Source organism: Podarcis bocagei, assembly GCF_964188305.1.
Source record: "Podarcis bocagei genome assembly, chromosome: Z".
Taxonomy (NCBI): domain Eukaryota; kingdom Metazoa; phylum Chordata; class Lepidosauria; order Squamata; family Lacertidae; genus Podarcis; species Podarcis bocagei.
The window spans coordinates 27819610-27843654 of NC_138140.1; the positions used below are offsets into that span (position 1 = coordinate 27819610).

Consider the following 24045-nt stretch of genomic DNA (forward strand, 5'->3'; position numbering starts at 1 on the left):
TTCCTTCCTTCCTTCCTTCCTTCCTTCCTTCCTTCCTTCCTTCCTTCTCAGTGTGCTGCAGTTGAATACTTCCTGTATCAATTAACCATAGTTTTCTGTTGCATCCAAAGCAGGACCACTATTTTTACAAACCTGGATCTGAACCCAACTTCACACCATGGTTTCAGACTCTCTTTTCCAGCTTTTGTAAACATAGCAGGAAACTGTAGTTAATTATCAAAGGAAATCTTCAAATGTGGTGCATCTAGGAAGGGGAGGGCAGTGCAAAGACATACCACAAAGTCAGAAGTTGCATGCATAACTCATTTTAGTAAGCAGAGAATATTATATCCAAACTGGGCAATAATGGATTCTGGATGAATATACCAAAGAGGCAGGTGTATTGAGTAGTTTCCTGTGCTGTATTACTTAGAACTGTAAAAAGCCTTTGCAAAATCAAAGCACTCTAGTGGTACTACATTGTACAGATTTTTTGATTGGCACATGCAGGCAGGCACATGCACTGAAACAACTGCAGGAGGCTGTTCCAGTGCAGGAGGTACAGTGCATGGTGATATCTGCAAAGTTAAAACAGCCTGAGACTGCATTGTACTGTTACTGATCCTTTCCAGGCTGCCTCTGAATGCACTGGAAAGCCCAGTAGAGAGGGGGGAAAGCCAGCAACAATGTTGGGCTGCCATGCAATTTCCAGTGTTGCTGGCCTGCCTCTGTTGCCTGCCTGTTGGGGTGGCAGCTATGCTGGGAGTTCTGAGCTTGGCTTCATTGAGCCAAAAACATTTCCTGTTTCCCACCTGGCTTGCCTCCCCATCAGTAGGGAGACAGGGCAGTGGCAGGTGATAATACACTTGCAGTCTCAGGCTTAGCACCACTTACCACTGCCCCACAACCAGCTGCCTCTCCCTCTCAGCCCTAGGTTGTGGAGGTAAGAGTATGGGACAGGTTGTTGTAGCAGAAACAGCACAGACTGCAGGTGCCTGTAGGAGCAGAGAAGCAACTTCTAGCATGGCTCCAAGAATCACCTTTGCATGGGAACAATTGTGCAGAATTGTGTGCATGTGTGCAGCAAATTTCTGCAAAATGAGGACCTTTTTATATGTTTCCTGCTGGTTTAATTAAGCATATAATATAGTATAGCCTGCACTTAAGGTCACATTCTTCAGCTATCTGCTCTGCATGTGCTTTGAGCTCTGCCATGGATTCACTGGATCCAGGTTGACTCACTTCCTAATCTGCTTTAATGGTCTCTGCCATGCATTTGCAGCAGTTATAGGAAGCCTCTGGCCATTTTGTAAAATATGTCTTCTCATTGCATAATGTCTTAATATTTTCCTGTAGGTGTTTATGCAAAGTTCCTTGCTTTCTGCTTGTGACACAGGAATAGCCTAGGCTGTGTTGGATTAATCTGTGATAGTCTACTATATTGTGGATGGTATTTCGTGGTCATAGGGGACTTAAAAACATGTGCAATAGTTATGTCTCTAAGATGAACAAACCGTTTGTTTTTCATTTATTTTTTAGGGTGCTCTATTTTTACTGAGTTTTACACTATAAACAGAATAGCCGGTTATCTTGAAGACCATTTTCAGATGTTTTAAAACCCATGTACCAATCTTTATGGGATGACATCACACTATATCCCGGGTCTCTATGAACCCCTGATCATACCAGGCAGGCTGCTGGTGGTGCATATAAAGATTCACTTTGTCTAAAAGCTCAACCTCCCTTACACTTGACAGCGCTCAAAATCAATCATGATTCTGTACCATTTGCAATAGGAATGCATGCTTGAGCAGGTCATTGGGGGTTAATGACTTCTGTATTCACTGGTGCTTTATGGGTCTTGAGTGAAAACGTCCATTTTTCTTTGTGTAATCTAAAGACATATGTGTGAAATTTCATGGTTTTCTCCAATTCTTGTGCTGTACTGTACATAAAATGAGAAAATTTATATACTGGTTACTCAACAGGTTTGCAACTGTTAGAGCACATTTACAGATTTTTGCCTTTCAGAGGTAGCCTTGAAACTGCTGGTGCCAAAGTGATATACACTATAAAACAATTTAGTTTTACACTTAACTTCGAGTAGATGTTAGATTAACCTTTTCTACTGCTTAAGCCATGGCGGGTTCTCTTTTGTTTCAACTGGGGGAGAAGTGTGATTATTTTTGTAATACACTGTCAAAAGCATCTTTAGGGCACAGACTGTATTTTCCATTGTTAATTTTATCGAAAAAGCCATAAAACACAAATATGCCAATTTTGTGAGTTATGCTGTTTTTCCTTATGCAGTTGAATGAACACTGTCCCTTTCTCTTCACCACTCCCCAACTTCTCAGTAAATTTCGGAGTTTTTCTGAACAGGATGCCAGTTTTGGTGCAAGACATAAATCTAATGGAGCTTTATTCAACAGTTGAGTGTTCAAATCGATCAGTTTGCAGTTGTATCACCAGAGAGATCACTAGGGGACTTTTGCTACCTACCCTCCAGATTAGCAGCAGGTGCTGTTTCCTTACAAAAGTACCAAAGGGCAGCTTTCTCTCACATGGAACCACACAATGATTTTTTTATATGGGACACACCACCCTCTAGCAGATTCACACTCCCTGATTGCACAGGTGATGGTTTCAGGAGGTAAATATTTACAATTGTAAGTCAGCACCAATTCATTAGGTCTTGTTGCATAACAAGAGGCCAAACATATGTGAAGAAACAGCATACTTGCTTCTCAATGCACAAATGTGTAGTTCTCATCAGATTCTATTTGTAAAGGCAAAGTAGATGCTTAGACCCATATGGACTATTAAGATGCTCATAATGGTTGCCCAAAGCATTGTTTTTACACAAGCAGCTAACCTAACAAGCAAAGTGCTAATGATTATGGCACCAAGGATAAATATATGTGCTACGTGCAGCAAAAGTAACCTTTAAGGGGGAAACCTCAAGTTGCAAATAAAACTGCATTGCTAGGATCGCAGGACTATAAAAGTTACACCATCCATGCCTGACCATGTCAAAGTAGTAACAAAGGGGAAGAGACAATAGTTTTCATTTTGCCAGAGAACTTCCTTGAGTGGTTAGAAAGGTCCCAAACAACTCACAAAATCTAGCATTTAATTTATTAAATGTTTAAGAAATTTATTAGATGCACATGTAAAGTGCTCTTACAGAGGAGAGAAAACTGTAAATATTATAAAATAAATACAATTACAGTTTGAAACAAATTACTTTTTTTTACTCAAAAACCAAAGTAGAAAGTTTCCATAATGATTTAAACCTAAGGTCAAGGTGAAATATGTCATGAAAATTACAGAGGAGGAGGAATATACCAAGGGAGCAGGCGGCTCCTGGCACTCTCCAACTTTCACTTCCTTTCCAGGAGTGCAAGTGGGGAGAGGCTAGGAGGCTGGAGGGTTGCCCTCCAGGTCCCCCATTCATTTATTTAACTCCTAGAAACAGGAGGACAATTGCAAAATTTGTATCTATTAGACAGTTCCTTTCATAGAAACATTTAGGTCTGTTTATTTTTGAAGTGTGGTTGCAGAAATGTATTTAAACAAAACCATTGGGTCTTTTTTCCCTGATGCGGTTGATCTTATAAAAACATTTATTCCTATGAAACAGTCCAGGTGAAGAAACAAGAGGTAAACACACACCTTTACCTCTACATCATGCTTTCAGTGTGAACAGAACTCTTGCATTATACTACACTGAGTAATAATAGCCATCCAGATATCAATGCCTTCAAGGCAGTTCCCAGCAATATAGAAGTCTTTACTTCAATATCATCATTGCCTTCACCCCCCAAAAGTTCATTTTCCTCAGGCAAGATACATTCTTAAAAAACTGTGGGGGTGGGGGGTTGGGGCAAGGGGTATGTCCACTTGCACTTCTGGGAAGTTCTTTTCAAAACTGTTGTCCTCAGTTCCAGTTACTGGTCATTTCTTGTGCTCTGTTCACTGTTTATATGCAGGCACTTTTGGGCGAGAAAAGGCTGCCGTGGTCTTAGTCAATTCATATGCTACACATGGGCACACAGAAGGTCAACTGAAGCTTCCTTCAGACGCTCAGGATCTCAAACTCTTCTTCCGATTCAAATAGTTTGTCAGTGGACTCAATGAGCTCTGTGGGAAATGGAAAAAAACAACTTATTATCAAGAGCATGCACCTCTGGCTTTTGTGCAGAAATTTACAAACTTTACCATGGCAAGCCTCCCTAATTAAAAAACAAACAAACACTAAAATGTCAAACTTTTCCAAATATAACAAAGATAAGGAAGCTTAGCTATTTATTGCAATTGTCTAAGTTTCAAGAAAGGAGATGATAGATTAAGATTTGTTTTTAAAACTGTTCTCCTTTAACTTTTGCCCCATGGAATATGTGGGAATGACAGTCTTCCCTTCTTCTTCAGAGATATGTTGGGCACAATCCAAAGTTCTTAGCATGTAAGCTTAAGGCTCAGTTTTAAAGCAAACTTTTCTGTACCTTCAGCAAGGATTCATTTTAAAAAACTGCCTTTGTGTCACATAAATTTCTGTGGGTCTCTTTCCTGCAGTCTACAACCTGCAAAGTGCAACTTGCTGTTCCTTAAAGAGCAAGCTTTGTTCTTCTTGTTATGCCTTTCACCACATTTAGAGACTTTTATGACCTTCTACTTACATCCAAATCAGCATTAGTGCAATCCTTTTTCCTGCTTTTCCACACTGATGCAAGACACTTGATTTACCACATCTCCCTTTTAAATCCCCTGTTCCAGAGCTTAGGAACTCCATTTGATATGAAGACCAGTTGCACCCCACCCCACTCCACAATCCTGCCTTCAATCTGCAAGGTCTGCATCAGTCTCATTTGCTGCTACTGTTTCACAGGGAATTCCACTTCCAAATGGATCCCATCTGTTGGGAGACAGAGATAACTCCTCTCAAGCAGCACTGTGCTTTATATGTATTTATTTAAGATTTTGAGTGCTTCTACCACAGCTAGAACTGGGTGCACCAATTTCCTAGGATGGGCTGGATCTTCAGAGTACTTTGGAAAAGATTCCAGTGCCATTGTGATTTAAACAAACCACAAAATGTCTTGCTGACATTACTGGGATCCATCACATAACCACCAATCCATAGGACCAATTTCTATGTGGCTCTCACTACAAGATAACCAGAAAGGTCACAGCATAACAAAAGGAAAAAAAGATTCCATTCCCAGGGATGACAAATTAGTGTGTGTTAATCTACTGAAAACCTTGGCTGAGCACACAGCTTCATACATCATGAAACTGACTTCAGAAAGAGAACAGCAGTGGGAGGAAAGGACGACAACAAAAGACTGCAGTACCTTCAAAGTCTAACAGTGCCATAAGCTTCTTTAGGCTACAAATCCCACTCTAGTCCACAAAACTTTATGTCACAACAAAACTGCTATGTCTTTAAGATGCCACTGCTGTGTTGCAACATATGGAAATGGCTACAGCCTCTGGGAGGAAAAGTGGGGAAGGGTTAGATAGGAACATTTGTTACTTCACAAACCAAGATTCTATCTCACTCTATATACATATATAGTTGCTGGGGTGGGGTGGGGGGAGAAGTTAAACACAATTCTGTACCTGCTCCAGTTGTGGTTACTTCTGGCTTTGTAGGAGGTATGAAAGGGGGCCAGTGTGGTGGATGCTTTTGAACCAACTCAAACATTCGCAGACTCTGTTGCTTAAGTATTTCCTGGGGAGAACAATATTTCATTTTTAAATGTGTGCTGCAATAACAAAACCAGAAAACATAGCTGAATTATACAGGAAGTAGCAGTCAGTTTGTGCTCTTGTGCTACAGAATCATCACCATCACTTGTGCAGTCCTTTAGGTAGTCACTTCTTAGTCTAATGATCAATGCTCACACTTTAATGCTTTCATGACTGAAATATCTGTGAGCATTCTTGCAACATCACAAAAGCACAGCTGGAGCTTTTATAGCTGAGCAAAACTCAGGCAGCAGATCATGTTCACCTCGGTTTTATTTTTCTGCAAAGCCACACATTAAGTCCTATGACTGCAAGGAGAACTTATTCAAGGAAAGGCTTAGTAAGGAACATAGGAATCTGCCCTATACGGCATCAGACTGTTGGTCCATCCAGCTCAGTAACATCTACGCTGACTAGCAGAAGCTATCCAGGATTTCAGAGTTCTCTTCCATACAGATCACACTTAATATTCCTAAATTATTGGACCTTTGTCTGATCCAACAAGGTGCTTACATTGTATCTTGAACTATTTATTTTTTTACTTCCAAAGCCAAGCAGTGTGGTCTGCCACAGTCTCACACTCAAATACCATTGGGTTGCTTTTCAACAAGTACCAGGGCAGTGAGAAGACCCCATAAGTAACAGGCACCTGTACACCAATAACGTGTCTCATTCACAAACCAGGGCTGGCAGATGAAGACATGACACAGGAGCACACACACTTTAGGTATCAGATCAGAATGTAACCTGGGCAATAGATCCAAATATACTTTGGGCCCTGGCTGACCTCTCTACGCAAGCTGCAGGGGCACATGCTGGCTCACACCATCCATTTTCCCTATGCCACCACTGCAGCCAGTTAGCAAATCAGTACAAAGAAATGTGTTGCTGAGCAGAGAGGGCCACAATGGGGAGTAATTTAAAACAGCCTCTCCTTGGTTATATTATTCCATGCATCTCACCCCACCTAATGTACCTAGAGGTTCATTTTAAAGGGGAACTTATGCCAGTTAAAAAGCTTCCTAATGCTTACCTTTTGCACAAGGCTACACCAGTTATCAAAGTCCTTTTCTTCTCTACAAAAGAATCCCTGTGAAGGTACAGGAATATTTTAAGTGAGATATAATTTGGGGGCAAAAAGTACCCAGTCAGAAGTCTGGTGTGGGGAAGAGCAAGATCCAGCTGTCCAAATATTACTTTTCAGGGTATCTTGAATGAACATTATAATAATTCCCCCATGATTGGTCATGCAAGTCCCTCGTCAATAGTCAGAAGTGGTACAAAACAAACACAGAGAACAAGGCCACAAATGGCATTAACACGTAAGGCTAAATTAACCAGTATACAAAATATTGGGCAGTTTAGATATGTAACCAAACCAGGGGGCCTTGACATAAGGTAAAGTTAGCTGCCTGTGCATGATAGGGTGGGACAGCATTTGTGTTTCAATTGTGAAGACAAGAGACAAAAGTGTGGGGTATGGACCAGAGGGGTGCAAGGCTGCAGGTCAGGGTGACAGACATCCACTCCTGCCAACACCTACTAAAGCTACAGAGGGATCGAGATTCATTATCTTCATCCGATGTGGTGCTTGCTGGCAATGGAAGCTATGGTCATCTACAGCACCATTTTCTTCAGAATCTACAAAAATCTGTGTGGTGTGAGGGTCCAAGTAGATCAACTCATTTCCTGTGCGGGTAAAACAAGAGCAGTTTGTCAGAAATGGGTAGAACTGAAAGCCATTCAGTCTTGCACTCTGTATGGACATTAACAGTAGGTGAGGTAGGGCAGACGAGACAGTGGACTGAGAAGAAAAATAAAAAGAAGCTGCCAAATGTAGGAAGCAGAGGCTTAGAAATATAGGAAGCTTCCCCATTGATCCAGCTATCCCAGTATTGCTGTCAGTGATGGGCAGTGGCTCTCCAGGATCCCCAAACGAGAGTCTATTCAAGCCCTAACTGTAGAGGCCAGATATTGAATCTGGGACCTTTTTGCACACAAATTTGTGCTCTACCATTAAGCCGCAGAAGAGAAAAGGAGGGAATAATGAAAAGGAGGGAACAATGCAGTGCAGGGGGCAGCAAGAGACCTTTGGTGTCTGTGAACACAAGAGGTGCTGATGTTAACATCAGTAGAAAGGCAAAGAGGTAGTAGTGCTGGGGAGGCAGGTAGACCAAGGACCAGAAGGGGAGATGGGATGAGTCAGGGCGACTGAAGGAAATGGAACTAAGCTCAAACATAAGAAACTGAAGGAAGGAGAGGTGAAGGAACCTAAAGGAATGAGGGCAGAGAAGAGATGGAGCAGAGAAAATAAGTAGCCAAAGATGAGCTGGGGGAAGACTTGCATAGGACAGAAAAGGTTGCAAACTGCTTGGAGTTTAGATATGTAAAAGAGTAGGTGGGCTGGAGAAGCCAAAGCAATGCTTTGGGGAAGGACTAGATTTCATACAGTGATTTGAACTGATCAAACCATCTGCTCTCATACTCCCAACACTGCAACTTGTCAGCACAATGATATCTGGATAAAACTTAATAACCTTAATAGTTTATCCCCATTAAGACAGGCAGCTGCTGTTCATTAAGCACAAACTCAAAAGGCTCCCACGTAGACTAGAGGAGAGCAATCTGTATTTTCAACTTCACTCTCCAAACTGGGAATTAGCAACATGTCCACTGTGATCACCACCCAATCCTACCCATGTTTTGATGTCCCATGCTGTGAGAGGGCATGTCTTGTGGCAAGCTTTGTGAATAGAGGAAATGCTTTCCCTAACCTTTCTCTGACGAAGTGTGTATTACACACGAAAGCTCATACCATGAAAGCTTATATTCAGTTGATCTTAAAGGTGCCACTGGAATTATTTAAAAAGATTTTTTCATCTTTCATCTTATTATTTATTATAACTATGACAGATCAACACGGCTATCCACCTGAATCTTTCTCTGGTATATTAAAGAATGTTGTGGGCCTTTTTGCCTGATCTGCTTGCCTTTGCCTCCAGGCTGAGCCTGGAGTGTCCTTATGTACACTTACAGCACAATACTACTGAGTGCACTCAAAAGCACGGTCTTGTAGAGATGCTTGATCAGTTTTTTGTCATCTTGACTCTAGGAGAATAACAGCAACAAACTGGAAAACCCTTAGCTTTGATAATTTTGTCTTTAACCATTTCCACATCCCCTGGGGACAGACTGGGAATGAGCTCCTCCCCACCAAGTTTTCATTGTGGAGAAAAGTGAATAACTGAATACACAAATGTGTGGTTTTTAACCCTTCTTTAAAGAGAAATTAACTTTCCAGAATAAGGGGGAAATCCACATACAAATAGTGATGTTTTGGTCATTCACTTCTCCCCAAAGAGAAAGGAGTAAGGGAACAAAGAAGTGAGGTAGGGAGTATACTAGAGGCCCAATCTAATATTCCTCCTGGGGACATGGGAGGAGTTAGCATTCAAAAAGGCCTGCTAACCACCTTTTCATAGAGTAACTCTATTTAAAAGTCCTACTGATCAATGGATGCATTTATCTATCAAGAACTAAACTATCCATGTCATTAGCCATAACTACTAACAGATATGGGATACCATTATCTTGAACTTTTCCTAAGAAAGGACTGTGTGTGTGTGTGTGTGTGTGTGTGTGCGCGCGCGCAAATATACATGAATGCAGGGGGAAGATTTCATGCATCGTTTCATATTATATATTCTAATGTATTTACAAATTAAATAGGAGAACACAGAAGGAAAGGGCAGTGGAGGGAAGAGGTAGAGGATGGAGAAAGGGCCAGTTTTTTTGTACTGTTTGTGAAAATTTGATAAAAGTAATTAAAGGTTTTGAGTCAGGCTGATCATTGATTGTTGGTATTTTTCCTGAATAGCGGTTGGTGGTTCTTGTCCTCATCCAGAGAGACAAAGGGTGAAACCTCCCTGTGGCCCCAGTCTCCTAGCTAGTGACAGAAGCCTGATCACACAACTTCTTTGGCTCTTCAGCCTCAAAGCAAAGTACTGAGTATACGATGCATTATAAAGCAGTACAGAGTATCTTTTATATGCTCTCTTATTGCAGCTGGCTGTTAGGCCCACCTGCATTACTTAGCAAATTCAGCTTTAAAATAATCCGTCAGAAGCAAAGATATTTATTTGGCACTCCACTTATTTTTCCTTACCTAAGAATCCTATAAAGTAGTAGGCATTGTTTGGTTTTCCTCCTAAAGCTCCCAAAGATTGTGGCATCTTAAAACACTCCTACAGATTGAAAGAAGAAGATAAAGAAGAAGAGATTTATTACATTTATATGCCACCTTTCTTCCATGATGGAACTGAAGGCAGCATATACTGTACAGAGTCCCCAGGCCTAAACAGACCCAGACCTCTTTAGCTTGAGCAAAGCTGTTTCATCGTGCTCCTTCAGACCATGCATATGTTTGCGCACTAGTTATTAAAGTACCTGCAACTACTCAAAACATTTCCAAACACTCCTATTAAGCTGACCAAATCAATCACTATAAGACAGCCGTACCTTAAAAGCATCAACATAAACCGGATTGATGTGGTTTATCCCCAAGCGAAGAGGTACAATCAGCAGCAGAGGCTTCCAACCACAGCAGATCCCCATAGGGCTCTTGTTTCGGCTGAGCACACTCCTGTGTGACAGGGAGCTGCAGTGGGTACTGGAACAGTTCTGGGATGGAAACCGGCACATCTTCTCTGGGAAATAAGAGACAATAAAACCTAATTGTCCATTCACTTGAGTTTAACTGTTCACTTTAATGGAGGGAGCCATTCCTGTGTGCACACATCTTATACTTATCTATGAAGTGAATACTCAGTTCAGTGTCCCCAAATACTTGTGGGTTACAGCAAAGACATGCCTTACAGAAGGAACCAGTAGTTAAGAAGAAATTTGTGGTGATTCTGTCTGCCCAACTAGAATAAGCAGGGGAAAGCTAGCTGTAAGTTTTAGAGCTCAGGTAAAGAAGCAAACCCTGAGTTTTCTAAAGAAACTGATTACAAAATAGCAATCAAACCGTTCAGCGGATGCATTGTGACACGTAGAATGGTGATTCTCATGTGGTATGGCTGAGACTGAAACTAGTCCTCTTTTAGCTGACAATCTGTTTCCACGAATGCATGTACTGATCTTCATATTTTCCAAGGAATAAAAATCAGACTGGAGCTAAATCCCAATTCAGTTTAAGGCCTGGGTGAATCAGAAATTCTGTTAAAAAGCTGGTGCTTATAACTTACTGATATCTTCAATCACAACTGTGTTGTCCATAGACACATAAACGGCTAAGGAATTCCATTCATCAAATAGTGCAAGTTTCCTGGGGTGGGGAAACAGACAGTAGTAAGTCCAAATTCCATGCCACTCAGAGGCCAACACTCTGCCTTCAATATGACTGGAAGACTCTTAAATAAATAAGATGTTCTATCTTTTGAGGAAGAGGTTCTAGTTATTCCCTTTTGTACATCTTGCCACTTGTCTGACCAATTTTTATGATATTATGCTTACTGATACTTCTAGGAGAGGTCATTTTACAAATATATGGATAATGTTGTACACCAGTGTAGTGGGATTGTCTGTGAGTGTTCAATCCCAGGCTTTAGTGGGAACTGGCAACAGCCAGCAAGGGAAGATTTGCCTCCATCAGGGGCTGAGTGAGTTCCCATTGCTTAGCCACACTCCCTTGCCACAGAATACATCACTGGGCTCTAGCACTTTGTAGGCTGATGCCAAAGGTCAACAATAGGGAAGATTATGGCAGGATTAGGATTAGGGCAGGAAATGCCACCTAAATAATTCAGGTACCATAGGAGCACAATGATTGACACAAGACTTGAATGTGATTTTCATTATAAATATCTGTTGTAAGCTACTTTCAAGAGCCTCTCAGGGATATAAGGATTACAAATACTGTATAATAAATAAATGTTGTTAGGAAAAGGCCTGCACAAAACCATTAAGAAAGTTATGGAGAACATTTGATCCCCCAGAAGTTGCTGAACTACAATTCCCATCAAACATGCTCAATGGCCACAGATGACAAAAGTTGTGGTTCAGCAGCATCTGGAGAACCACACCTGCTTTAAAGGAGGAAAAGAAAAACAGGAGATAATTTTTTATTGTTGCAGGTGCTAATCTGGATCCCTGATTTCTGAGATTCAAATTATTAAGGTTCTGCTTGTTTTTACTGAAAATGTTCTGAAGATGCAGATTGCTATGCTAAATTAATACAAGAGACTGGCAGTTTAACATAATTTTTATCTCTCTATCTGCCAATATTCAGTTGCCACTACTAACCTTCCCCAAGTATGGGCATAGTTCAATCTTCTGTTAACTGCTTATGCAGAAGAGATACATTGCTTTTCCAGCTTAATGTTACTTAAAAATAGGATTTTTACATCAGGTTTGGAACTTCAGGCTGTTCTTAATCAACAGGTCCCCATGCTTTTAAAGCTGCAATTTAAATTTTAGTGCTTCGAGTAATGACAGATAAATTCTATAACATGGGAACAATACATATCTCAGAATACTGAGCTGCTTCAAAATCTAACCAGAGATCACAACAGTAAGTTGTGATGCTAACTAGAAACTTTGTCCTAGAGGGGTTTTGCCTTCCCTGTTCTATCATATGGATCAATTCTGCAAGTTGTTGCTTGATTCATGCAAGAGATAGTCTGGTGATTAGGAGTGCATAGCCTATGGAGGACAGCTGAAGTCATGCAATGGTTGGTGAACTGGACTCAGGGGACTTGGCTTTAAATCCCTACTATGCCATGTAGCTCTATGAGTGACCATTGGGCAAGTCACTATCTCTCAGTCTAACCTGCCTCAGAAAAATATTCTGGATAAAATTGATAACTTTGTGCTGTGCTGGAAAAAGGGCATCAGAGGCTCCACTTGTTCATCCCACAGTGAATATATGCTATCATCTGCCAACAAGGACCTTCTACCATCTGCCTGGGGCAACAAGTCTGTCTCCATGCAAAGACTAAATGGACACAAAACTGAAAATAGTAGGAAACTCTGTTGTTGACTGTTATTCACCATTATTTTTTTTAAAAAATACAAAGTAGGATTGCTGTGTGAAATAGCTGGACAGCAATTTGGTTCAGGACTCAATCACGGTCAATTGCAGGTGTTAATGTAACAAAGCCAGGAAGCTTGTGCATAAAAGTTCATGCCACAATGATCATCACCACCACCACCACCATCATTATCTCCAGGGAGAACCTTCATGTTATGAAAGTGCAGCAGAGTTTCAATGTTAAATGAGTGGAACTAAACTGTCTTTCCATTCCATCTAAATTCCACACAAGATATACATGCTTGCTTGCTTACTTGAGCACTTGGGCAACAGTATTTGGTCCAAACCATTCCCCAATAGACTTCCCTTCACCAACACCCATCTGTGCTGTGTAGATTAGAAACAGAAACAGACACACAGAAAAATAAGAAGCATCAGTCTGTCGAATGGCACATTCTTTTAGGCTGCATTGCACACATTCCAAAGCCATTAGAAATTGGGACTACCTTCACACAAATGAGATGGAAACTTGTTCTGTATCAAGGATCACACTGGAATGTTATCACAAGACTAAGAACCTCAGCTAAATATTTTAAGCTTGATTTAAGCCGAGCAGCAATGCTATAGTGTCTGAACCCAGACCACTAGCAGTAAGCCAAAAAGAAGCCAAGAACAAACCTTCAGAGTTCAGAACACATGACAAGCCATAATATGACTTATTTGAGTCACATGAGAGGGAACTATACAGCAAGGGAGAGGCATGTTCCTGATTAAAACATGCATAAAGACAAATTGTGGTTTAGTGGACTGGTCCATATGTCTCAATGAATCTCACATTTCAGAATCATGCCTTTTACCTGGGAGCTCTCATGACACAAATGATTTGGGAACCTGTATTCTAAATCACAGCCTCATCACCCAATTATTATTATTTCTATATTTGTGTGCGCACACAAAAACCTTTTCTCTTTTGCACTGCTATGCTTTTGACCAAGATTTGCAAACTTTATAGCATTTGAAGGCATACATGCATTTTTCACACTAAAATTATGCTAACAGAAGTTTAAGTACACTAAAAGTTTGGAAAACAAGGGTGGAAGAAATAATTCTCAAAGCCAACTCTTACCCATTTGATGGATAGAATAACAGCAGTCTTTTCTGTCCAGGAAACAGCGTAAGATTTTGTGATATTCTTCAGGTTGCCTTTTATGTTTCTCCCAATGCCAGTCTTAGAGAGAAAGTTATTCTAGATTTTAAATATCCTATCATAATCTTGAAAAGTAGTGTTCAATGGCAGTAGGTGATACATGTATACCTTTGGTTATGATAGCAACTGTAATTTTCTAAATTATTGGCTACAAATCAGGGTTGCATACTTAATAATAATAATAATAGTAATAATAGTAATAATAATAATAATAATAATAATAATAATAATAATAATAATAATAATAATAATAATAATTTATTTGTGCCCCACCCTCCCTGGCCGGTGCCAGGCTCAGAGCGGCTAACATCATATAAATAACACAGTATACATAAAAACAGGCATCAATTAATTAAAATACATCATAAAATTAATTCAGACAAATTAAAATACTTACTACTAAAAAAAGAATTACAATTGCACAACCAGGTAATATAATTTCTGAACCAGAAAAAACTGATTTTAAAATATAACTAGGAAAGCTGTACATAATAGCATATTTTCTCTTTGCAAAACTTATTCTAGTCTTTCTAGAATCAACTAGATGAGGCACTGAAGCCCCACCCCAAACAATATAAAACATATTCAGATACCCCTCACCCTCACTCATTTCTCATTCCTACAACCACGACCATTCTGGGAATCTACTGGTGAAAGACCACACTCACCCCTCCCCAAGTGTCGACAGATCAGAGCCTGGGCCAACATCATCTGTCCACATCGCAGCATACAGCCCCAGCCAGCATCTGAGGAAGGGCCGGTGCCACCTGGGGTCAAGAATCACTACATTTATGAATTTACCAAAAGAAACAACATAGAATGCTTCCCTTCCTTGGATTTTTCTCTTCACATAAAAGAAAAATGCTTAGTACCCACAATAGTTTGCTATTGGAATAATTCTTAGCATGATGAAAATGCAGTGGAGGACTGAGTGAAGTGCATTCACCAACAAGTAGGCTTTAACCTAAGCTGTGGATCATAAATCCAAAATTCTGGAAGAATGTTGTGATAGTTTGATTAATGCCATCCGGCCTTACCCAATCTCGCGACCTCAATATGCTTTGGATTAAAACTCCCTATCAAGCCCAGCCTGCATAATGACCATGCTGGCTGGGGCTGATGGGAATCTTAGTCCAAAACATATGGAGAGCACTGAGTTGGGAAATGTAATAGTATAGACCCACACCCAACTCATAGCATATGATCACTGAGAGCCACAAAGGAGAGGGTAGAAGATCAAGAAGGTCTTTGAAAGTCTGGTGGCAGTTCAGATGGCCCCCCTAAAGGAAGGTGATTGGAACAAACCCAATATCAGGAAGCACAACAAATATCTAAGTGTGTCCCACCAATGCTACCCAAAGCAACTGCTAGGCTGCAAAGGCCTCAATGGATCAAGGCAAAAGCCTAAAAGTGTCAGGATCTGTTCTGTACCAAGTAATTCTGTCCACCAAGGGCAAGCGGATACAGCTAACTTTTAAAAAGCATGCACTAAATGATCAAAGGCTGCAAGTGCTGTCATCCTGAACTACAGTAATTGTTCATTCCTTTACACGGGTCATATTTTTAAGAACAAAACAAAGGGAAGGGGAAGAACCCACACATCTCAGAAAGCATACCTACCAATTGGTGAAAATTTTCTTCTGTAGGTAAACCAAAGACGAGCACTTATATCCAAAAGAAGCTTAGATTTTTCTAGAATTAAAAAAGCATTACAAATAGGGAGTTCAGATTACAAATTTACACAAATTCAGTATTTGTGATTGCTGCTGTACTGTTGAACATGAACAACTTAAGAGAGGATCAAGGATCTATATATATTAAAATAGCCCCCTTTCATAGAAAAGTCTGCACTTCCTTCTTAACTTCCCTTTTTGTATTCCAAAGACGTCAATATTTGGAGCAGTTGCTTCCACAGTTCACTGCAGAAGTGCAGATCTCTCAAACTCCATGTTATATCAGTCATTTGACTCCATGTTTAACAGAGTTCCATTATTCTTTCCCCTACTTTATTTCTCTCATTCCACAATCTTGAGCAATCCTGATAAGAGGGTCTTTAAATCTCTTTCCATCTGTCCTTGTTCAGCACATGATCACCCCCAAGCTGTTTTTTCACCCAAGAAAGTGTCACAATACTATTCCCTTTCTCAAGAGTCAAGACCACCCTATCAAATAAAGATTGTTTGGCCGTAATCATCCAATTGCTAGAAATAACACAAGTCACATGTGAAAAACCTGACAAAAAAGTATATTGTGTAAGGATGCTCTCTAGATAGCATCCTCCCCTAAATGTCATTTTGGTTTATAGCATTAGCACCCTGGGCATTGTAGATAGCAGATTTATTTTCCAAGATTTCTACTCTCTACACAGATTAATACAGTGGAGCACAATATAAAGTGAGCAACATGAGGTGCTTAAACTAAGCATCCACAAAAGCTTTGTGGACCTTGGAAACACAGCTTCCTTCCATTCCTACCTGTTTTAAGATGGTGCTGCCTTCCTAAGATCCAGACAGGCTCATCTGTTTCAGGAAGCTCTTCTACATAGTCTACTAAAATAAAAATTAGGTTTTCATATTTTTTGAAAAATAAACACACATGTAGAACATTTATTCCCTTGTTTCCCCTGTAATTTTAGTACCTGTTCAGTTCTTTCCTAACTAATGAACCTCTTACCACACCGTCACACTTTGTTTACCCTTTCGGACATTGGAATTTAGACCTCTTACTTTTAGCCAGACTATAGCCTTTGCCATTTGCACTGCAATACTGCTGCCAAAACTGAAACCAGATCCTATGTGGTAAGAGCTGAGCATTAAACATGATGATCTATGATTTGCAAATTTCTTATTTTGGCTGATGTAAAAGGTGCATGAGATAGATTTGTATGTTTTAATTTTCACATGTATCCTGTGATCATATCAGCTGAGAAAGGGTCCCAATACGCAACAGCTTAGCAATACGAAAGTAGGTTAAGTCCCTGCCTTTAGGACTAAGGGTTTTTTTTAAGTGTCTATTACTATAGCAATGGCAGATATAAAGTTAGTCATAGTATCAGGACAAGGAACAAAGGCATTGAAGAACTGAGACCACAAATAAACAAAGAACTTGGGTGACAGGAGAGGAAAATAAGCTTATTTTTAAAGAAATGTTCCATTTCACAAAACAGTCCTTTCACGTGAAAAAAATCTTCATTGACCTGATATGCATTTTCAAAATTCCTTATTTTTTGTTGAAAAGAAAGACATTTTCCTATACATGCTGTTCACAAAATTGATCTTTAAAATGTGGGGGACTGTCCTACAATAATGCTTCCATTTCTTCACTATGATTTGAAACAACATATTCTTGGGGTTACCACACTAAGCGGGGAAAGTAGAATCATGGCTTCTTTTATGAAGGAGCGTCTCCACCCCAACATTCTGCCCTGACACTGAGGTCCAGCACCGAGGGCCTTCTGGCGGTTCTCTCACTGCAAGAAGCAAAGTTATAGGCAAGCAGGCAGAGGACCTTCTCGGCAGTGACCCCCACCCTGTGGAACGCCCTCCCATCAGCTGACAAATAAATAAGCAACTATCTGGCATTTAGATGACATCTGAAGGCAGTCCTGTTTAGGAAAGTTTTTAATGAATGATGTTTTAATGTATTTTTAATCTCTTGCTGGAAGCCACCCAGAGTGGCTGGGGAAATCCAGCCAGGTGGGTGGGGTATAAGTAATAAATTATTAGCATTATTATTATTAATATACTCAATCCAGTACACATGGGGTACTGAATCTGTATTCCTTAAGATGTTGTTGCACTCCAACCCCCACCAACCCTAGGCAAAACAGACAATACCCAAAAATGATGGGAGTTGGAATCCAACAACATCTGAGGGGCCACAGGTTCCTCATCAATGTAAAATAGAATCTTAAACAACAATAGTAAGACCCCGTTTTTCTGTGTTACATGTAAAACATTAAAAGAATGTGTGAGATCCAGAACCTTTAACTATAGTCTTGCCCAGGTGTTACTTTTCCAGACAACTAAGTACTATAACTACATAAGAAAGTGAGGAAGATTGTTTCTTACTAAGGAGGCTTTGGGGTAGGACCCTCTGTTGGTAGACCACATGTTTGATATGCAGAATGTCCCAAGCTCAATCCATGGCAGCAAATAGATCATGTGACAAGTTACTGAAAGACCCCACTCTCCCCAAGATCCTGATGAGTCACTACCAGCCACTACCACTACCAGACAATATTGGACAAGATGGATAAATAATCTGAGCTGTAAACAGGCATCTTCCTATCTAGACCTGGATTGAGTTTCCACCTCTACCATGGTTGGATGTGAACTGTTCATTGTCTAGAAATCAAGAGTTATTTCGTGTGTAAAATGCAAGTAAAAGTGACCAACCTATAGAACTGTTGTACACACCCAAAGAAGGGACACAGGTGGCGCTGTGGATTAAACCACAGTGCCTAGGACTTGCCGATCAGAAGGTCGGCGGTTCGAATCCCTGCAACGGGGTGAGCTCCTGTTGCTTGGTCACTGCTCCTGCCAACCTAGCAGTTCGAAAGCACGTCAAAGTGCAAGTAGATAAATAGGTACCGCTCTGGCGGGAAGGTAAACGGCGTTTCCGTGTGCTGCTCTGGTTCGCCAGAAGCGGCTTAGTCATGCTGGCCACATGACCCGGAAGCTGTATGCTGGCTCCCTCGGCCAATAAAGCGAGATGAGCGCCTCAACTCCAGAGTCGGTCACGACTGGACCTAATGGTCAGGGGTCCCTTTACCTTTACCTTTACACACCCAAAGACAAAAACTGAGCTTACTCTTAACACTGGCTTAGATTTTGGCCAATCAAATATAAAACTATGTTCATTTAAGAGGGACATAATAAGGATTTTACTGTGAAAGTCAAACTGCTAAAAGCTTATCTAATAATAATGGTTGATAGACAACTCAGCAATAGACTGCACTCAATTATTTCAATTGATTTTCTCCAAGTATGAGTAATGTTGTATATATCCCAATATATTTAGTTTTAGTGAAGACAGAGTTCTGGTTCTGCATCACATTGCTTTTTCCCCTTTTTGCATACTTTTAAAAAATGTAACTTGCATTCTTTTTTATTATGACAATAAGTCTCAACGAAAAGCAGCACATAACATCATATTGAAATTACTGCTACTACTAACCACAACTTCAAATAGAACGAACTATACTAAAATAAGAAAAGAATGAGATGTAACACTAAATTGCTGCTGTGAGCTCCTTTAAACAAGCAATAACAAGTCACAGCCAAAAGCAGTATGTAACACCATACTGAAATTACTGCTACTACTATCTACAACCTCAACTAGAACGAACTGTACTAAAACAGAAAAGAATAAGATGTAACACTAAATTGCTGCTGTGAGCTCCTTCAAACAAGCAAGTGTAATGTTTAAAAGGTCAAAGCAGCCTAATGTCAGCAATTCTGCAGTTCATGATATGGTTTAAAAGGCAGGCTTCTGTGTCTTTCATTTTCAGCAACTTCCTTTGCTAAGCTTAGTGTCATGAAATACTATTTGTTTTCAAGCAAAAGAAGTACGTGTGTGTGGTGATGTGATTCTTAAAAACCTGATTCAGCTCTTAGTAACAACAAGGATTCTCATTCTTGTTATTTCTGAGGGATAATCCACTTAAAGTGGATATATCAAGTGATGAAAAGGTGTGATAAAAATATTTGAGAAGATAAAACATAGTTCGTTGACGTATAGTGAAAATCTCAAGTTTCAATAATTACTTTTTGAGTAAAACAAAAACGAGAGGGGATTGACACAGAGCTTGCAATTAATAACTTGATTAGTTATAACTTGGAAGATGCAGGATACAAATGAGGAAAAATAAGCAAATAAATAAAGCAAAAATTAACCAGACATTTTAATTGACTTTTCCTATGCATAAAAATATGTTGCAGCGCAGACTGATCATTCACCAAAACCATAAAGGCAGGCATGAACTAACCTTTGATACTTTAATTTCCCACGTAAAAGCATCTGCATGACACTCTTTGCATGCACTGCCCGAGTCCTGTTTATTTTTCCAAAAGGAACTGGAAATTTTTAACCATTTAGGTTTCAAACTTATGACTGTGCAGTTATTTTAATGCAAAGTCTACTGTGACATTTAAAAGAAAACTAGATTTTCTTAATTCATTGTTTCACGTTTGAAACTCGGGCAAGGTTTGGCTTCTCTCATTTCCAAGTCCTTACTACAAGGATAGCCCTTTTTAAAAGTTTGGAAACAAAAATAAGAGTCAGAGTGAGTTTTTGACAGATATAAAAGTTTTGTATGTCTTGTCTGCATTATGTGTCATGCTGTAACATTTCTGTCTCCAGTTGTAGGCAAGCAACTTTGCTTTCACTGCAAAACTAGGTTAAAACAAAGCAAACTTTGTTTGAATTTATGCTTCCCCATTTAGTCATAGATCTTACAAATTTGGCAAGTCACCATCTCTTAACTTAAACAATTTCTGAGTTGCTGTGATCATAAAATTAAAGCAAACCACCTCAAAATCCTAGAATAGGGCTAATACATATAGAAATCAACTGAACAGAACCATTTGCACTACAAGTTATGCAGAACTATGATGTTTTCTTTTGTAAGGTAAGAGTTGTGACAATGCTGTAACATGTAAAAAGACTGTTGTATAGGGACACCACTGGAATATGTTAGTAACCAATCCCACTCTACACTATCTAAGCCTCAGGATTTGCAAATGGACTCAGCAGCTCAAGGACTAGACACGGTGGGGAAACTAGAGTTAATTTCCCACAATTATACGTACTTAACGCTTCAGGCACAGAAACCACAAAGAGGCTTGCAGCCAGGAACATGCAGGGTGGGTTAGAATGACATCAGCATGGCAAGGAGGTGGCTGAGGAGCCTAGATGTGGGAGTCTTAAGGCTTACAAAAGTAACTCTACAGCTCTTTTTACTGGACAGATATTACTGCAGGAATAAGTGGTGGAAAGCAGCCTCAACTTGTCTTTTGGAGTTGGACCCCTGCCTTCTAATTTGCAAGTTCATTTGCAACTTCATACAGAACTTATTCAACTAGACATATGTCAGCTCATGTACCTACACATATAGTCAGTTGTTATTACATGGGCTGGGGAAAATAACACAGTTTGTGATGGTGGGTCAATACCACTGATCCCTTTTTGAAAGATTCAAGATAAATGGTAAAAAGAATGCTTTGTTATGCTTGCATTTTGGGCTGGTGATCATAAAAAATTCTAACTCATTTTAATAGCAGTAAACAACACTGCAGTCCTTTGTCACTGGAGGCTCAAGTGGCCTCAGTGGCACATGGCACCTTTCACTAGTCAAGGCTGCTGTAACAAAATGAGCCTGGCCAATCATCCACATTCTAGTAAACTCCAGATTAGATTCCTGCAATGTATAATATATGCGTCTGCCCCTGGGGATGGCTCATAAACTTTGCTTAGGTTGCAGCCCTAACTGCACTTACCTGGAAATCAGCCCCCCATTGAATTCAACAGGATTTACTTCTAAGTAGACATGGTTAGGATTGTGTTGTTATTCCAGAAAGCAGGTGGTGGTCTTTTAAGTGGGGCACTCTTGGAGGGAACAAATTATGTAGATCTGTTCCAGTTTGGGTTTCGGCCTAGTCCAGGAACACAGCAAACCTTATCTCCACGATGCTTTTGATACAATTGATGGTTCCCAAAAAAGAAGGTTCTGACTACAGTGACCAATGCATTGGTAATCTCAAGACTGGTTTAATTTGAAGTACCCTGTGCAGGATTGCCTTTAAAAGAAAGTTTGGGAGCTGCAACTACTGCACAATGAGGCAGCAGCTGAATGGGGGCAGCCTACCATGTTTCAATATTTTAATGTTATATTTTAATTTTGTTTTTAAGTTGTATTCATTCAACTTATTTTTATTATTGCTTGTTAGCCACCCTGAGCCTGGCCTTGGCTGGGGAGGGTGGGGTATAAATAAAAAATATTGTTGTTGTTGTTATTATTACCATGACCATATTTAATCAATCAGGAAGGAGCTGTACTTGCTGTCAATTTGTTACCAAGACAAATTTAAGGTACTCTTGCAGATATATTAAGCCCTCTATAACTTGGGATATCTGAGGAAATGCTGCTACCATACAGATGTGCCTATCTGTAAAGATATCGAAGGAGGCTCTCTTATTGGTACCACTATTAGCTGCAACAACCCAAGGTAGGATATTTCTGTGGTGGCATGCACTCAGTGGAATTCCTTCCCCTCCAATAAAAGGAAGGTATCGACTATTGTAAGTTCTTGATGCTAACTAGGAGATTGAGCTACAACTCAGAAAGTCATTAGTTCAAATTGCGCCTCTGTCATGGACTCATTAGCAAGGAGGCTTAGCAAGCCTCTCTCTCTCTCTCATCCTCATAGGAGAAACCTTGCTGGTTTGTTGTACTGACTGACACAATGTGAAGCACACTGAATGTTCAAAAATATATTATGATTTTGTCAGTAGCATCAGATGCTGTAGGGAATTATCTCCTTTCACACACACTTCAATCTTGTCATGCCCCTCAGCTATGAGCTTAAACAGCAGCACACAGCGAAAAGGGCCAGTGAAACCAATTGTGATTTAGGGTGAGGAGCCCTACCATCTTTCCATACTCTGTCAAAACCAGAAGATCAGTTATTCTTACAACAGAGTAAGGTCAGCTGTACATCTTGTTCCGGTTTGCATTTCTTCCCCTCACCCACCATTGCTATTGGTTTTTTATTTTTTTGTTTTTGGCTCTAATACTTCATTTTAATAGAAAAGCAGGATATAAATATGGAATACAAACAATGTATCAAATTTAGCTTAAAAATACCAGAATCACGATACTGCAGGTTACAGACACCAAAATAAATATGTATGTTGGACATGCACACATTGAAAATTACATATACAGTACACAATTCTGAAAATTACACACAATTTTGACAAAATATCCATCCTATTGATAATAAAAATACCTAAAGCTTCAACCCTATGCACACACAAACATAGGCATACATCCCATTGATGAGTCTACTCCAAGTAGGACTCCCGAGTGGATAGAATCCACCCATATAAACAAACCAGACCGACCCAGTTTTAAGTCCCCCCCCCCGCATGATGCCGAGCAATCTCATATAGTGAACATGCTGATGTTTATGAATCACATCCAATATTAGCCCTACTCAAACTGAAGCTAACGGGCACGGAATAACTCGAGTTTATTTATTTCAGTGTATCTACTATCGATTAAGACTTAGTTGGACACAACCCGCACATACAGATATAGATATAAAGAAGCACAGGCAAACAGCACCAGTTTTCAGTTTTTCCTTCTTTATATGTGATTCCCAAGGAAGCAGCGAACATGTTGCGTTTGGGCACCCTGAGCTGCATCAAATCTCTACTCAAGAGTAGATTCATTGAAGCTAATGGGCGCGGGCTAATTTAGGCTCATTAATTCCAGTGGGTCTACTCTGAGCTGGGCTTAACACGGTATAAACAAGCAGGCGGACTTAACGGTCAGGCAGGGGAGGGGGGAGATCTGGGCTTCACAGGCACAAATAGGGGGTGGGAAAGGGTCGCTTCTACCCCTCTCACACGCGCCCTCCCCCGCCAGCCCCTCACCGGACTCCATCCTTCGCCTTCAGCAACCAGCGCCTCCGCCGCCACCATCCTCTCCTCTCCTCCTCCTCCTCCCTCCTTCGCCCTCTTGCCGTTGCCGAGAGCCTCTCGCTGCTCCGCCCCTCAGAAAACAACACCGCCGCCACGACAGCCGCCGCGGAGCACGCCGGGAGTTGCAGTCCAGCGGCCTCGTCGGCCAAGCCGGAGTCCTTTACTCTCCCTTCCCACCTCCCAGTACTACAACTCCCGTCGGCCCTCCTTGCAGAGTCGCCTCACCGCGGCTGCCCACTGCGCGTGCGCAGCTGCTCACAAAAAAACCCACAAGAAACCCCGCACGCCCCTGAACCCTGGGAGTTGAGAGAGCGCGGAGGAGGAGGAGACGGCGGAGGGGGCGGAGAGAGAGCGAGGATTGGCTGTCTGT

The 24045-nt window shown here is 40.6% G+C and overlaps 1 protein-coding gene across 2 annotated transcripts; it reads right to left on the reverse strand.

Moving 5' to 3' along the window:
* Positions 1–1060: 1060 nt before the first annotated feature.
* On the reverse strand, positions 1061–23757 carry ATG4A (autophagy related 4A cysteine peptidase). 2 transcript variants are annotated; one of them, XM_081179334.1, is made up of 13 exons: positions 23628–23757; positions 16442–16516; positions 15588–15659; positions 14636–14734; positions 13887–13988; positions 13075–13147; positions 10977–11056; positions 10249–10436; positions 9896–9974; positions 7274–7419; positions 6764–6820; positions 5602–5713; positions 1061–4122 (listed from the first exon to the last, which is right to left on the reverse strand). In XM_081179334.1, exons 1-13 carry the CDS (start codon positions 23635–23637, stop codon positions 4058–4060), a joined length of 1158 nt encoding a protein of 385 aa, XP_081035460.1. In that variant the 5' UTR covers positions 23638–23757; the 3' UTR covers positions 1061–4057. The 2 variants fall into 2 exon arrangements, with proteins under 2 accessions (XP_081035460.1, XP_081035461.1); XM_081179335.1 differs by having other exon boundaries at positions 16442–16513; positions 23628–23745.
* Positions 23758–24045: the final 288 nt, after the last annotated feature.

Coding starts and splice junctions, on each gene's coding strand:
- ATG4A (XM_081179334.1), bottom strand. Junction 15,660..16,441: donor GCAGCACCATCTTAAAACAG/GTAGGAATGGAA, acceptor TTTTAATTCTAG/AAAAATCTAAGCTTCTTTTG. Junction 7,420..9,895: donor CTACTTTATAGGATTCTTAG/GTAAGGAAAAAT, acceptor TTACCCGCACAG/GAAATGAGTTGATCTACTTG.